This window comes from Colobus angolensis, unplaced genomic scaffold, assembly GCF_000951035.1.
Source record: "Colobus angolensis palliatus isolate OR3802 unplaced genomic scaffold, Cang.pa_1.0 Scaffold2, whole genome shotgun sequence".
NCBI classification, from domain to species: Eukaryota; Metazoa; Chordata; class Mammalia; order Primates; family Cercopithecidae; genus Colobus; species Colobus angolensis.
In genome coordinates, this window is record NW_012115154.1 from 20029161 (window position 1) to 20045443 (window position 16283).

The 16283-nt window shown below is 43.0% G+C and overlaps 1 protein-coding gene across 2 annotated transcripts in view; it reads left to right on the forward strand.

Moving 5' to 3' along the window:
• The first annotated feature begins 3858 nt into the window (after positions 1-3858).
• Positions 3859-16283, forward strand: part of GALNT11 (polypeptide N-acetylgalactosaminyltransferase 11) — an 85984-nt gene continuing 73559 nt past the window's right edge. Inside the window, exon 1 of one of the 2 annotated variants that reach the window (XM_011941519.1) lies at positions 3859-4065. Coding sequence is in view for 1 of the 2 variants with exons in the window: in XM_011941520.1 (XP_011796910.1) it covers positions 4014-4065 (52 nt within the window). In the remaining variant the exon portion in view is untranslated. The remainder of the gene's footprint in view (positions 4066-16283) is intronic. The other variant, XM_011941520.1, reaches the window with a different exon arrangement.

Genomic DNA, 16283 nt, shown 5'->3' on the forward strand with positions numbered 1-16283 from the left:
GGATGGTCTCGATCTCCTGACCTCGTGATCCGCCCGTCTCGGCCTCCCAAAGTGCTGGGATTACAGGCTTGAGCCACCGCGCGGGGCCTGGAGTATCTTCTTAAAGCAACAACTTTTTTCTAGTGTTGAAGTTTGAGAATATATATGTGTAATATATATAATTATATGTAATATATAAGTGATATATATGCAACATTTAAAAAATGTATATTTTTTTCTGGTAAGCATAAAGAATGGATGCTGTAAATATCAACTTTCCCAAAAGCAAAAGACAAGAGTGTTCTCTTTTGTTAAAAGCCATGAGCATAATATTAAGTCTTAGTAGATAACACACGTAAGTCCTAGAAATTGTTTAGCATGTCCCTTTGACAGTATCTTCTTAAATATTGCTTCAGTTGACCCTAACAGAAAAATCAGAATCAATATCCAAATATTTGGTGTGATTAAAGGGAAACTGATACTGGCCTATAGGTGGCAATTTTTTGTTTTTGTATGGAAATTAAAAAATCTGATTTGTATTCTGAAGCTAGTTGAAAAGTATCTGGTAACCTGCTTAAGGGTTTTTACAAAACAGTTTTTGGTATGATAGAATGCTCAAACAAGTTTTTTTTTTTTTTTTTTGGAGACGGAGACTTGCTCAGTCGTCCAGGGTGGAGTATAGTGGCCCAATCTCGGCTCACTGCAGGCTCCGCCTCCCCGGTTCTCTTCATTCTCCTGCCTCAGCCTCCCCAGTAGCTGGGACTACAGGCGCCCACCACCACGCCCGGCTAATTTTTTGTATTTTTAGTAGAGATGGGGTTTCACCCTGTTAGCCAGGATGGTCTGTGATCTCCTGGTCTCGTGATCCAACCGCCTCGGCCTCCCAAAGTGCTGGGATTATAGGCGTGAGCCACCGCGCCCGGCCATCAAACAAGTCTTAACTTAAGCCCAGGAGTTCTGTAACTGAGACATCCTTCTAGGAATTTATCCTAATATGCACCAGTATGAAATAATAACTAAGAAGAGCTGACATTTGCTGAGCTTTTACTATGTTTCATACTCTGCTGTAAGTAGTCTGCATGGATCATCTCGTTTCATTCATACAACAACTTTAAGAGTTCTGCTATCCTCATTTCATAGATAAGAAAATGATGGTTAGAATTTGCCCAGGTTAAGGTTACCCTATTTGGCTAATAAAAACACAGGATGCCTGGTTAAAACTTGAATTTCACATAGACAATAACATTTTACTGTACATATGGCTATATTTTGAATGTGTCCTCCGTGATTCATGTTGAGACAACTGACGATGCAACAGTGCTACAGTTTGAATACCTTTTATCCCCACCAAAATTTATGTTGAGGCTTGGACCCCAAGGTAACAGTGTTGGGACAGAGGAGGACCTTTAACAGGCTTTGGAGTCATGAGGGATCAGCCCCCATGAAAAGATTAATGTAGTCACTGAGAGTTCCCAGTCTCTTGGGACTGGATTAGGTACCTTGAAAGCGGGTTGTTAATAAGTAAGATTGTAACAGTGCCCCTTTAGCCAGTGCCGGCTTCCCCTTCGATTCTCTGCCACATTATGATGTAGCACAAAGCCCCCTCACCAGGAGCCTACCAGATACGGCTGCTGGATCATGTACTTCCCAGCCTCCGGGAGAGTGAGAAAACAAATTTGTTCTTAAACTACCTAGTCTCAGGTATTTTATTACAGCAGCACAGATGAAGACAAGCCTCTCACATATTGCATAGGATATACTTACATCACAAAATTATTCTTGATCTGAAATTCAAATTTCAGGCCACCCTGTATTTCATCTGGCAGGTGTATCCAAGGACAAACAATAGCACAGCCCTTATATGATCCTAATCAACCTGGCCTCAAAGATTGTGTTTAACCAGAATGATACACTGAAAAGAGCATTTTGGTGTCATTCTGTATGATAGTGAAAAATTGGAGCTAACCCAAATCCTCAATTATTAGAATAATGGTTAAGTAGTTCTTGTACATTAATTACATAGAATAGTATTTAAAGTAATAGATATAAACAGATGCATCTCATACTCATCAGATTGGCAAATATTTAAATATCTGATACTATCAAGGGTCAGGAGAAGATGCAACAATGGAAATTTACATGCCCTGATTATATCCTAGAGCATGATTTCAAATGTTAATTTGTGTATAAATCACCTGGAAATCTTAGTAAAAATGCAGATTTTAATTAAGTAGGTGGAGCACAAGACTCACCATTTCTAACACACTCCCAGGTGATGTTGATGCTGCTTGTTGCTGGACCACCATTTGAGTAGTGAGGCCCTAAAGCTCTGGTCTTCAAACTCTTTTGCTTGAGAATATACTAAAATAATAATAAGGTTTAAATACAAGAACTTAGTATCCCCTTATACATGTTTAAGGTGATATTTAAAATTTTTCATTACTAGTTTAGGTAGTTGGAAGGATTCCTTTCTGGCAACATATTTGCGTAAATAAACTTGTTATACACTTTTAAATATACCCAGTAGACTTTGCCGTAGTTTGCCTGCCATTGCTGTGAATAGTTTCTGAGGGAGGTCCCAGCAGGATTGATCCCCAGTGAGGCTTATTTGATATACTATGTATCTTTTACATGAGCTGCAACCATTGAAGGAAACTGGGCGAAGATACATGTGTGCTCTCTGCACTGCCCTTGCAAGAGAAACCCACACCTGAAATATCTGTCAATTTCCAGTCAAGACACAAACATGGTACAAGGGGTCAAAAGCATTCAACTTGGCACCCAGCAGCAGTTCTCTTTGGCTGAGGGGAGTGGCCACAGGACTCAGCTGGGGGCCATCAGCTGCCTACACACCCAACAGTTGGAGAAATGAGTCCTCAGTCCTTAAGGGGAAACCTAGGTGGCACAACATGGCACCCCCTACACTCTGACAACCCCATGGGGTATTTGGCAGGGCCCGTTAATGCGGTGGAAGATGGGCTGGGAAATGTGGTTAGCTCAATTCAGCTCAAGAAGGCCACTACTTCGGCTCAGGTGCTGCTGTTTAATTTATAGGGGCTGTAGAAGTTCCTCCATTGCTACACGTGTACCCCATCAGACTTTAATTGTGAAGCAATGAGTTATTTAAAAAAGTTTAAAAATACTCTTAACCAAGTGGGGTTTATTTCAGAAATGCAAATAAGATTAACATTAAGATATTCTTCAATATAACTTGGCATTATTGGCCACAGATGAATGCCTACACCATTTTTCTTAAAAATTGCCAAATTCCCCTTTACGAGATTTGTATACTCTTATCACCAATGTATGAGTGTTTTTTTTCACAACTTCTCTCTTTATATTTTAGTCAACATTTTCTTCTATCACAAGTGACATTTAACGTCTTTTCGTATGTTTAAGGGCATTTGTCTTTTTTTTCACTTATGGTGTCTCGCTGTATTCCCAGGCTGGAGGGCAGTGGCTACTCATAGGCGCGATCCCACTACCGAGCAGCACAGGAGTTTTGCCCTGCTCGGTTTCCGAGCTGGGTCGGTTCCCCCCTCCTTGGGGAACCTGGTGGTTCCTGCTCCCCGGAGGTCACCACACCGATGCGGAACCCGGTGTCGCCACGCAATGGGCACAGCGCATACAGCGCAGAGCTCCCGGGCTCAAGCGCTGCTCTCGCCTCAGCCTCCGGAGTATCCGAGGCCACAGGCAGCGCATTTGTCATTAATGGAGTCTTTTGAGACCGCGGGTGACAGACAACAGGACCTAGGCCACGCGCGGCACGGCTGCGCGAACGCTCGGTACGACTCAGCGGGCGGCAGCCGGTGACGTCAGGGCAGCGAGAGGTGACGTCACCACGGAGCAGGGGCGGGGTGGCCTGACGCGCGGCGCTGGGCGGAGACGGCGGCGCGGGGACTGGGCGAGGGACTTGGGCCTGAGGAGGCGCGGCCGCCAGTGCGCCCGGCGCCTGCGCGACGCCTGGCTGCTCGGCCCCGGGGTAGTTCAGCCCGCCGCCGCTCTTGCGGGTCGGACTGGGGCTGGCGGGAGAGATGCCGCAGCCCGAGTTCCGGAAGGCGGCGATCCTGGGCTGCGGGCAATGCGGTGAGTACCCGCTCGGCGGCGCCCTCCCTCGCGTGGCCTCCCCGCGCCCCTCAGCACCTCGAGAGCTGCTGCGGCGGCGCGCGGGGCCTGGGCAGGCTGGGGGCGGCCCCGGGGCAGCGCCTGGCTCTCCGCGGGTCCGGGGCTTCCGCACGCTCCCTGGGCGAGGCTGGTTCCTCGAGGAGACGCCGCTGCCCCCGTGCCTCCCCCGGCGTCTCCTCAGGCGGGTCCGCGGGCGTGGGGAGCGAGAGCCAGGGCGCGGGCCTGGTTTTCGGGCATTTCGGACGGAGGCACACCTGAGCTACAGCCTCCCCCAGCATTCCCTAAAATGAAGTCCAGAGCAGTGTTGTCCACTTTTTAAAATTAAAAGTGCCCAGAAATAGAACGTTTCACACATACACAAAACTAGGGAGAATAGTGTGAAAGGAAAATGAATCTCGGGACCCCAGATCGCTAAGCCAGAGTCAAGCTGGGAACTGCGTCAGGCAGACCTGCTCCCGTTTTATTCCTAAGACAGCTGCAAAGATAGAAAGCCACACAGCTCCCTCACCGTTTGCCCAGGAGGAAATTGGCTGTGGGCCTCCACATCTTTACCCTGAAACAGTTGCGTCGAATTTCACCCTGGCAGTGGAAAGGGACAGCTTGTCTTCGCAGGTGAGGGACAGGGACAGACCTCCAGTCATCCCTCTGCTCACCTGAGACAAATGCACGTCTGATGGCTTCACCTGCCCTGTATTTATGTAAAAATGCAGGTTTGCTGAGCCAGACTAAGGCACAAGTAACTATTCCTCTGCCCGCCCCGTCGGGTAAATTGTGTATTCAGTAAAAGGCAGAGCAGAGGCTCAAAAGAATGCAGCCCTTTGTCTCATCTGCCCATGACCTGGAAGCCCCCACTTCGAGTTGTCCCGCCTTGCCCGCCCGAGCCAGTCTATACTTGTGTTTGATTGAAGTCTCAAATGTTCCCCTAAAATGTATAAAACTAGGCTGTGCCCCCACCACCTTGGGTACTTGTTCCCGGGATCTCCTGAGGGCGGTGTCATGGGCCATAGGCGCTCATATGTGGCTCAGAATAAATCTCTCTAAAATATTTGTTTTTAATTTTTGTGGGTACATAGTGGGCGTATGTATTTATAGGTACATGAGGTATTTGATATGGCGGAGAATGCCTAATAATCACATCAGAGTAAGTGGGGTATCCATCCCCTGAAGCATTTATCCTTTGTTAGTGGTGCAGACAACCTGCCAGGCTCTTGTGTTGGTTGGAACCCGACAACCTGCCAACAACCCCGATACCAGGAGGCGGTGTGGAGCAACACGCTGTTTTAAGCGCCTGGGGGCAGACGGGTTTAGGCCTAAAATGGCATCAGCCCCAAGTGAGGACGTGGAAGGGGTTTTATAGTCCTCTGTAAACAGGAAGTGCCCCAGTCTGACGTGGCTGCTGCATAGTACACGCTGGCCTCCCTCTGGATCTTCAGGGCGTATGTGTCTTCCCGCCACCTCTCTTCCTGCTTCTGTTAACTTGCTGACAGCGCGCTGCTGGCGCAAGTGTCCTTGCACCTTCGGACTGGGCTTGAGGAGGGAGGAATTATTCACTCCCTTAAGCTTTCAGGCTTGGGGGAAAATCTTTAACAACCCAGTGATACTCTTTTAAGGTTACTTTAAAATGTGCAATAAAGTATTGTTGACTGTAGTCATGCTGTTGTGCTATCAAAGACTGGATCTTATGCATTCTATGTAACTGTATTTTTGTATACATTAACTGTCTCTCCCCTCACTCCCTTCTCAGAATCTGGTAACCATCTAGTCTCTCTCTCCATGAGTTCAATTGTTTTAATTTTTAGCTTCCACAAATAAGTGACAACAGGCAAAGTTGGTCATTCCGTGTGCCTGGCTTATTTCACTTAACATAATGACTTCCAGTTCTATCCCTGTTGTTGCAAATGATGGGATCTCATTCTTTTTTATGGCTGAATAGTACTCCATTGTGTATATGTATCATCATGTTTTCTTTATCCATTCATCTGTTGATGGACATTTAGGTTGCTTCCAAATCTCGGCTATCATGAACAGTGCTGCAACAAACATGAGACTGCAGACCTCCGTGGTATACTGATTTCCATAGGGTATATACCTATGAGTGGGATTGCTGAATCATGTGGTAGCTCTATTTTTAGTTTTTGGGGAACCTCCAAACTGGTCTCCATAGTGCTTGTACTAATTTACATTCCCACCTATGGTGTATGAGGAATCCCTTTTCTCCACATCCTCACCATCATTCATTATTGCCTGTCTTTTGGATATAAGCCATTTTAACTGGGGTGAGATGATATCTCGTTGTAGTTTTGTTCTGCATTTCTCTGATTAGTGATGTCGAGCACCTTTTCATATGCCTGTTTGCTATTTGTATGTCTTATTTTGAGAACTGTCTGTTCAGATGTTTTGCTCATTTTTTAATAGGATTATTAGATTTTTTCCTATAGAGTTGTTTGAGCTTCTTGTATGTTCTGGTTATTCATCCCTTGCCAGATGGATAATTTGCAAATACTTTCTCCTGGTCTGTGGGTTGTCTCTTCACTTTGTTGTTGCCTTTGTTGTGTAGAAGCTTTTTAACTTGATGTGATACCATTTGTCCATGTATGCTTTGGTGGGGTATTACTACAGAAATCTTTGCCCAGTTCAGTGTCCTGGAGATTTTCTCCAGTGTTTTCTTTTAGCAGTTTCATAGCTTGAGGTCTTAAGTCTTTAATCTATTTTAATTTGATTTTTGTGTATAGTGACATTACGGGGTGGGGTTGGGGGGTTGTCCTTGCTCCCAGAGCTCCCAAAATGGTGGCGGGCCGCTTGCAAGATGGTGGCAAGCCTCCTGTTCTCTGACCTGGGGTTCTTGGCCTCATGGATTCCAAGGAATGGAATCTTGGGCCATGTGGTGAGTATTATAGCTCTGATAGAAGCCGTGGGTCATGGAAGAGAACCGTGGAACCCAGTGACTAGTGTTCAGCTCGATTAGGACGAACCCGGGCACTTAGCCGTGCAGGAACAATGGCAAGCCTTTAGCCTGATTGGGAGTGGCAATGGGAGCCTCGCTGGATCAGGAGCATAGCAGACACCCTGCCAGATCTGGAGGGGTGGAAGTCAGTGGCGGGTCTGCGACAGTGGCAAACAGCCATGGCGAGCAAAAAGCTCAGCTTGAGCTGTAACAAACACGGACCAGAAGAGAGTGCAGTTGCAAGATTTAATAGAGTGAAAACAGAGCTTCCATACAAAGGGAGGGGACCCAAAGAGGGTAGCCATTGCTGGCTCGAATGCCTGGGTTTATAGCCCAATCATTGTCCCTCCCGTTGTGCTCTCAGGCAATAGATGATTGGCTATTTCTTTACCTCCTGTTTTTGCTTATTAGCATTTTAGTGAGCTCTCTTTACTACCTGATTGATCGGGTGTGAGCTAAGCTGTAAGCCCAGTTTGTTTAAAGGTGGATGCGGTCACCTTCCCAGCTAGGCTTAGGGATTCTTGGTCGGCCTAGGAAATCCAGCTAGTCCTGTCTCTCAGCGAGAGATAGGGGTCTAGTTTCATTCTTCTGCGTATGGATCTCCAGTTGTCCCAGCACCATTTATTGAAGAGACTCTCCTTTTCCCAGTGTATGTTCTTGGCTCCTTTGTCAAAAATGAGTTCACTGTAGATGTATGGATTTGTTTCTGGGTTCTGCATTCTGTTTCATTGGTCTGTGTGTCTGTTTTTATGCTGATGTCATGCTATTTTGGTTACTGTAGCTCTTTAGTATAATTTGAAGTTGTAATTTGGAGTCAGATAATGTGAAGTTAGGTAATGTAATTCCTTCAGTTTTGTATTTGCTCAGATAGCCTAGGCTATTCTGGGTCTTTTGTTATTCCAGGTAGGTTTTAGGATTGTTTTTTCTATTTCTGTGAAGAATGTCATTGATATTTTGATAGGGATTGCATCGAATCTGTAGGTTGCTTTGGGTGGTATGAACATTTTAACAGTATTGATTCTTCCAGTTGGTGAATGTGGAACATCTTTCCTTTTGTGTGTACATGTCTTCAATTTTGTTTTAAAAATTTTTTTTTTTAGATGGAGTCTTGCCTTGTCACCAAGGTTGGAGTGCACTGGTGTGATCTTGGCTCACTGCAACCTCCACCTCCTGGGTTCAAGTGATTCTCCTGCCTCATCTTCCCAAGTAGCTGGGATTACAGGTGCCCGCCACCACACCCAGCTAGTTTTTGTAATTTTAGTAGAGATAGGGGGGGGGGTCTCGCCATGTTGGCCAGGCTGGTCTCGAACTCCTGACCTCAGGTGAGCTGACTGCCTCAGCCTCCCAAAGTGCTTGGATTACAGGCCTGAGCTACTGTACCCGGCCCATCTTCTTCAATTTCTTTTATCAGTGTTTTATAGTTTTCATTGTAGAGATCGTTCACTGTCGAAACCAGCTTGTTCATGGATACCGTAACCCAGCGGTGCTAGAGGAATTAAAGACACACACAGAAATATAGAGTGTAGAGTGGGAAATCAGGGGTCTCACAGCCTTCAGAGCTGAGAGCCACAAACAGAGATTTACCTACATATTTATCGACAGCAAGCCAGTCATAAGATTTACTAAAAGTATTCCTTATGGGAAATAAAAGGATGGGCCGAAATAAAGGGATGATCTCTGGCTAGTTACCTGCAGCATGAACATGTCCTTAAGGCACAGATCACTCATGCTATTTGTGGTTTAAGGATGCCTTAAGTGGCTTTCTGCCCTGGGTGGGCCAGGTGTTCCTTGTCCACATTCTGGTAAACTGACAACCTTCCAGCATGGGCATCAAGGCCATCATGAGCATGTCACAGTGCTGCAGAGATTTTGTTTATGGCCAGTTTATGGCCAGATTTTGGGACCTGTTCCCAACATGTCCCCCCTTTGTTTTGCAAAGTGATAAAAGCAAAGGCGGCTTTGTCACAGTGAGCTACTTCTTGCAGGAGTCAGGATCCGCAGACTATACAAAGACAAACAACACAGATTAAAAGCACAATCATCATTGAAATCACAGAGCTTCCAAGTGTTTTTATCCATTTTAGTGGGTTGCTAGCTGCTAATCTCTGCAGCTCCTTCAAGCGCTCCAGTTCCTGGCATTAAGGTCACTTGTGCCTGGGATGCTTTAAATATTTGTTCTTTTAATTTTGCAATAAGCAAAGACAAGTTTGTAGAGTGTCCTTCTAGATGCTTTTTTATTCTTTCCTAAATTTTGATATTATTAAGAGCTATTAATAATTTCCACAAATCCTTATGTTTAGCTCCTACAATGGGCCATATCATTTGAGGCTGAGGTGCCACTATACTGCCATGGTTCCAGATAATAGGAACTCTTGCCGTACTTTACCATTTCTACCATCTGACTGTTTTGTTCAGACCAGCTGAACATAGTGTGGCCGTGGCACACAAACTGAGAGGTGCAATTCAAGGTAAACATCCCCTAGGGGACTAGTTAATTCCATAGGAATCGCTGCGCAGCACCTCTGCCTGTTCTCCAATGCAGTTTTCCTAAACAAGTACATTCACTTTTTCTGGCCAGGTTCAATTTTATTTACAAATAGGTTTTTGAGGGTGGTATGCCTCAATTATAGGAGCAGATTCATTATGGTAAATACTGAGATCAGAAAGCATGTGTAACTGTGTCATAGAGTGATTACATCCAGGCATTATTGCTAGCCACGATGGATAAATATGCTCAATAAGTATAATTGTTTTCTCTGTCAGCCCTTGTTGAAGGAATACTCACGGCAATGGTGATCACTGCTATCAGAGCTATCATTAAATTACTTATTTGACTGGTTGTCCCTCCTTCCTCAGGTTTTCTTCCGCCATCTGTGACAGCTTCTTCATCTGTCCCCAGGTGGGTGGCTGTGTTTGATGGGTGTTGCTCGTGACAGTTGGGGTCCTCCTCAGTGTCAGTCTTGACATGGCTGCAACTGGGGGTCCTCAGGATCCTCCCAGAATCTCTTCCTCAGCATCTGGCTTATGATAAGGTTTCAGGTGTCTTGATGTATCCAAATCGGCTGTTGATTCGGTCCTGGAGAAACACAAGCATAACCTCTACCCCAAGTTATTATTTTACCTGTTTCCCAACTGTTTGTTATTGGGTCTCTCCACCAAACCAGTTCAAAAATCGAAACAGTTTTGTTTTAGGAAAATAGTTATCAAGAAGACCCACAAAGTCAGCTAAATGGGTTTGCCAAGTAAAACTATTTATAAAAGCTTACTGTATTTGCGCCTTCGTGAGAGGGACAGTAATTTTTTCAGGATCATATCCATGTAATTTAACAATCCGAGTTCTCCCATTTCCTATCATATCGCTATCATAGTAGCAATTTGATCCAAATAAGGAATTAGAGTCTGTGAATTAGTATGTGGAAGAAAAGCCATTCTACTAAGTCCACCTCTTGGACAGTAACACCAGTAGGTGAATGCTGAGTTGGATTAGCAAATCTAGAGTCTTCTCTGGATCTATTCTATTTATTTGAGCTTTATGGACTTGCATTTCAATCAGCTGTAACTCTGCTTCAGCTTCTTTTGTTAACTGCTGAGGGCTAGCGAGACTAGGATTTCCTCTAAAGATAGAAAATATATTACGGCATAGGTAGGAATGTCTAGAGCAGGTCGTATCCAATTAATGTCCCCTGGTAATTTTTGAAAGTCATTTAATGTTTTCAGTTGATCCCTATGTATGGCTACTTTCTGTGGCACAATGGTAGTGTCATTTACTAAGGTCCCCAAGTAGGAGTAAGGAGTAGTAGTCTGAATTTTGTCAGGAGCTATAATTAAACCAGCACAAGAAATCAAATTTTGCAAATGATCATAACATTGGAGTAATATTTCTCGAGTGGGGCAGCACAAAGTATATCATCCGTATAATGAATAATGTAACATTGTGAAAATTTTTTACCAGTAGGTTCAGTTGCTTGCCCTACATACATCTGGCAAATTGTTAGACTGTTAACATGCCTTGTGGCAACACTTTCCAGTGAAAACGCTTAGCAGGCTACAGGTCGTTTACTGCAGGAATTGTAAATGCACACCATTCACAGTCCTGCTCAGCTAAGGGGTTATTGAGGAAACAGTCTTTTAAATCTGTGACTATTAAAGGCCAATTTTTTGGAATCATAGCAGGAGAAGGCAATCCTGGCTGTAATGTCCGTCCCCATAGGTTGTATAATTGAATTAATGGCTCTTAAGTCAGTTAACATTTTCCATTTACCTGATATTTTTCTTAATTATGAAAACTGGAGAATTCCAAGGGTAAAATGTTGGAGCTATGTGTCCCTTTTCTAATTGTTCAGTAATTACATCTTCTAAAGCCTCCAGTTTCTCTTTACTCAGCGGCCTTTGTTCTATTCAAATTGGCTTATCTGTTAACCATTTTAAAGGTATAGATTCTAGAGGCTTAACAATGGCCGCCATCAAAAATGATATCCTAAACCTTGGCAGGAACTTTTTCTTTCCACTTGAAGCGGTTCCTTCAAACCTTGGAAATTTTTTCCTAGTCCCATACCAGGGACATCATGCATCCTGTGTTGACTTTGAGGGCTATATAATTGCTCTGGAATTAGAACTTGTGCTCCCCATTGTTGTAATAAATCTGTTCTCCATAAATTTATAGGTTCAGAAGTTGTAATTGGTTGAATAGTTCCAGATTGTCCATCGGGCCCTTCACAATGCAAAATATAACTACTTTGATATACTTCAGGGGCTTTACCAACTCCAACTATGTTAAATTGAGTGGGTTGAATTGGCCAGGTGGACGGCCAGTGCTGTAGAGAAATGATTGAAATGTCCACTCCTGTATTTACCAAGTCTTTAAATTTCTTTCCCTGAATAGTTATTTCACAGGTAGGATGTTTATCAGTAATTTGATTCACCTAATAAGCCACTTTGCGTTGTTTGTTTGTGCTTCCAAATCCTCCTGTTTGTTTAATTTAACTTTTCCCCATTTCCACATATGGCACAATTAGGAGCTGTGCTATACGCTCTCCTGGCTCTGCTTTCCAAGGAACAGAAGTCGATATAACAATTTGAATTTCTGCATTGTAATCTGAATCATTGACTCCTGTTTGTACTTGTACCCCTTTTAAATTCAAACTGGACCTGCCTAGAAGTAATCCGGTTGTTCCCACTGGCAAGGGTCCGCAGGCTCCTTTTGGGACCTTCTGTAGGGGTTCCCCAGGCAGAAGACTCACAGCTTTTGTGCAGCATAAATCTGCGGCACTACCGGCTGTAGCAGGAGACAAACATTGTATAAGGGTGAGGGAATGGCCTGAGCTGAAAATGCCCTGGTTTGAAACGGGGCTGTGGACTGGCCCCTCATGGCGTTTCCCAAATTTAAAAGGAAAAGGCTCAAATGTAGCTATAGCATTTCCCTGTTTGTCTGGGGGTTGTATTCTAACAGGGAACTGCCAAGCCTCTAAATCACCCTCTCATCTAGCTTGCTGAATTCCTGCCTGAATGGAACTGAGAGTGATCGCTTGAGGTGCTGCTCAGTCGCTGGGGCAACTACTTTTTGCCCAGTGTCCTCTGGAAAAGAAAGATCTGGAGGGTCAAGCTACTCTTTTTCTTCAAAATAATGCGGGGGTGCAGAAGGGTAGGGATGAACCTCTCCCTCCTTTGCTGCCCTTAGCTTCAGTTGGCAAACAAACCTGCTCTGTTACTTTGTTATACTCTCCTTTCTCCTCATGATCAGTATGAAAAGGTTCCAAGGTGGAACGAACCAGAGCCCACACTTGTCCCATTGTTACCCTGATGCTTCTGAGCTCCCCTTCTCACCATGGGGACTGCTTAAGAGTATTCAGGTGTCCAGTACTTAGTTCCATGTTCTCCAACTGTTGCTCCGGTGACCCTTTGACCTGGGTTCGAGCCCTACGTGTGGGCACCACTTGCTGAGACCAGCTCGGTCGTGGAGACCCTAACCCAGTGGTGCTAGAGGAATTAAAGACACACACACAGAAATATAGTGTGGAGTGGGAAATTAGGGGTCTCACAGCCTTCAGAGCTGAGAGCTATGAACAGAGATCTACCCACATATGACAGCAAGCCAGTCATAAGATTTACTAAAAGTATTCCTTACAGGAAATAAAGGGATGGGCCGAAATAAAGGGATGGTCTCTGGCTAGTTGCCTGCAGCATGAACATGTCCTTAAGGTACAGATCACTCATGCTTTTGTTTGTGGTTTAAGAACGCCTTAAGTGATTTTCCACCCTGGGTGGGCCAGGTGTTCCTTGTCCTCATTCTGGTAAACCGACAACCTTCCAGCATGGGCATCAAGGCCATCATGAGCATGTCACAGTGCTGCAGAGATTTTGTTTATGGCCAGTTTTGGGGCCTGTGCCCAACAGTTCACTTGGTTAATTCCTGAGTATTTAATTTTATTTGTGGCTATTGTAAATGGAATTACTTTCTTGATTTCTTTTTTCAGATTGTTTGCTGTTGATGTAGAGAAATGCACTGATATTTGTATGTTGATTTTGTATCCTGCAACTTTACTGAATTTGTCGATTCTAATAGTTTTTTGGTGGAATCTTTAGGTTTCTCCAAATATAAGATCATATCATCTGCAAACAAGGGTACTTTGACTTCTTCCTTTCCAATTTGGATGCCCTTTATTTTATTCTCTTGTCTGATTGCTCTAGCTAGGACTTCTAGTACTGTGGTGAATGACAGTGATGAAAGTGGGCATCCTTGCGTTCTAGATCTTAGAGGAAAAACTTTCCGTTTTCCCCAATTCAGTATGATACTAACTGTGGGTCTATTGTATATGGCTTTTATTCTATTGAGGTATGTTCCTTCTATACTGGTTTTTTGAGGTTTTTATCATGAAGGGATGTTGAATTTTACCAAATTATTTTTCAGCATCAATTGAAATGATCATATGGTTTTTATCCTTCATTCTGTTGATGTATCATATCGATTGATTTGCTTATGTTGAACCATCCTTGCATCCCTGAGATAAATCCCACTTAGTCATGATGAATGATCTTTTCAATGTGTTGTTGAATTCTGTTTGCCAGTATTTTGTTGAGGATTTTTATCAGTGTTCATCAGGGATACTGGCTTGTAGTTTTATTTTTTGATGTGTCTTTGGTTTTGGTATCAGGGTAATATTGGCTTCGTAGAATGAATTTGAGAGTATTCCTTCCTCCTCTGTTTTTTTGGAATAGTTTGGGTAGGATTGGTATTAGTTCTTTAAAAGTTTGATAGACTTCAGCAGTGAAGCCATTAGGTCCTGGGGTTTTCTTTGCTGGGAGACTTTTTATTACAACTTTGATCTTGTTACTTGCTATTGGTCTGTTCAAGTTTTGGATTTCTTAATAATTCAGTCTTGGCAGGTTGTATGGGTCTAGGAATTTATCCATTTTCTCTAGGTTTTCCAATTTATTGGCATATAGTTGCTCATAGTAGCCTCTAATGATCTTTTGAATTTCTGTGATATCGATTATAATGTCTCCTTTTTCATCCCTGATTTTATTTATTTGGGGCTTCTCTCTTTTTTTCATAGTCTGGCTAATGGTTTGTCAATTTTGTTTATCTTTTCAAAAAATGAACTTTTTGTTTCATTGATCTTTTGTATTTTTTCTTCATTTTAATTTCTTTTATTTCTGCTCTGATCTTTATTATTGCTTTTCTACTAATTTTGGGTTGGTTTCCTCTTGCTTTTCTCCTTGGTTTTTCTTCATCTTTAAGATGCATAATTAGGTGTTTTATTTCGAGTTTTTCTACTTTTTTTTGATGCAGGTGCTTATTGCTATAAAATTCCCTCTTAGTTTTGCTTTCACTATATCCCATAGGTTTTGGTATGTTGTTTCCATTATCATTTGTTTAAAAAAAATTTTAAATTTCCCTCTTAATGTCTTCATTGACCCACTGGTTGTTCAGGTGCATATTGTTTAATTTACATGTGTTTGTATAGTTTCCCAAATTCTTCTTGTAGTTGATTTCTGGTTTTATTCTGTTGTGATCAGAGAAGATACTTGATATAATTTCGTTTGTTTGAATTTTTAAAAACCTGCTTTTAGACCTCAAGGATAGACCTAACATGTGGTCTATCCTTCAGGATGATCTATGTGTTGAGGAGAAGAATGTGTATTCTGCAGTCATTGAATGAAATGCCCTGTAAATATTTATTAGGTTCATTTGGTCAGTAGTACAGATTAAGTCTGATATATCTTTGTTGATTTTTTTGTCTGGACGATCTGTCCAGTGCTGAAAATGAAGCATTGGGAGTCTCCAGTTACTGTATTGGGGTCTCTCTCTCTTTAGCTCTAATAATATTTGCTTTATGTATCTGGGTGCTCCAGTGTTGGGTGCATATATATTCACAGTTGTTATAGCCTCTTGGTGAACTGACTTCTTTATCATTATATAATGACCTTCTTTGTCTCTTTTTATAGTTTCTTCTTGAAATCCATTTTGTTCGATATAAATATAGCTACCCCTGCTCTTTTTTGGTTTCTATTTGCATGGAATATCTTTTTCCATTCTTTTGTTTTCAGTCTGTGTGTCTTTATAGGTAAAGTATGTTTCTAGTAGGCAACAGGTTGTTGGGTCTACTTTTTTCTCCATTCAGCCACTCTTTGTCTTTTGATTGGGGAGTTTAGTCCATTTACATTCAATGTTATTACTGATAAGTAAGGTCCTACTTCTGCCATTTTATTATTTCTTTTCTGGTTGTTTTGTGGTCTGCTTCCTTCTTTCCTTCCTTCCTGTCTTCCTTTTAGTGAAGGTGATTTTCTCTGGTGGTATGTTTTAATTTCTTGCATTTTATTTTTTGTGTATCATATGTTTTTAGATTTGAGGTTACCATAAGGCTTGAAAATAGTATCTTGTAACTATTTTAAACCAGCGGCAACTTAACACTGATTGTCTAAACAAAGAGACAAGCAAAAAGAAAATTAATAAAAACTACATGTTGGCCAGGTGCAGGGGCTCATGCTTATAATCCCAGCACTTTGGGAGGCTGAGGTAGGTGAATTACTTGAACTCAGAAGTTCAGGACCAGCCTAGGGACCGGGCGCAGTGGTTCATGCCTTTAATCTCAGCACTTTGGGAGGCCGAGGCTGGGGGATCATTTGAGGTCAGGAGTTTGAGACCAGCCTGGCCAACATGGTGAAACCCTGTCTCTACTGAAAATATAAAAATTATCTGGGTGTGGTGCCACACACCTGTAATCTCAGCTACTTG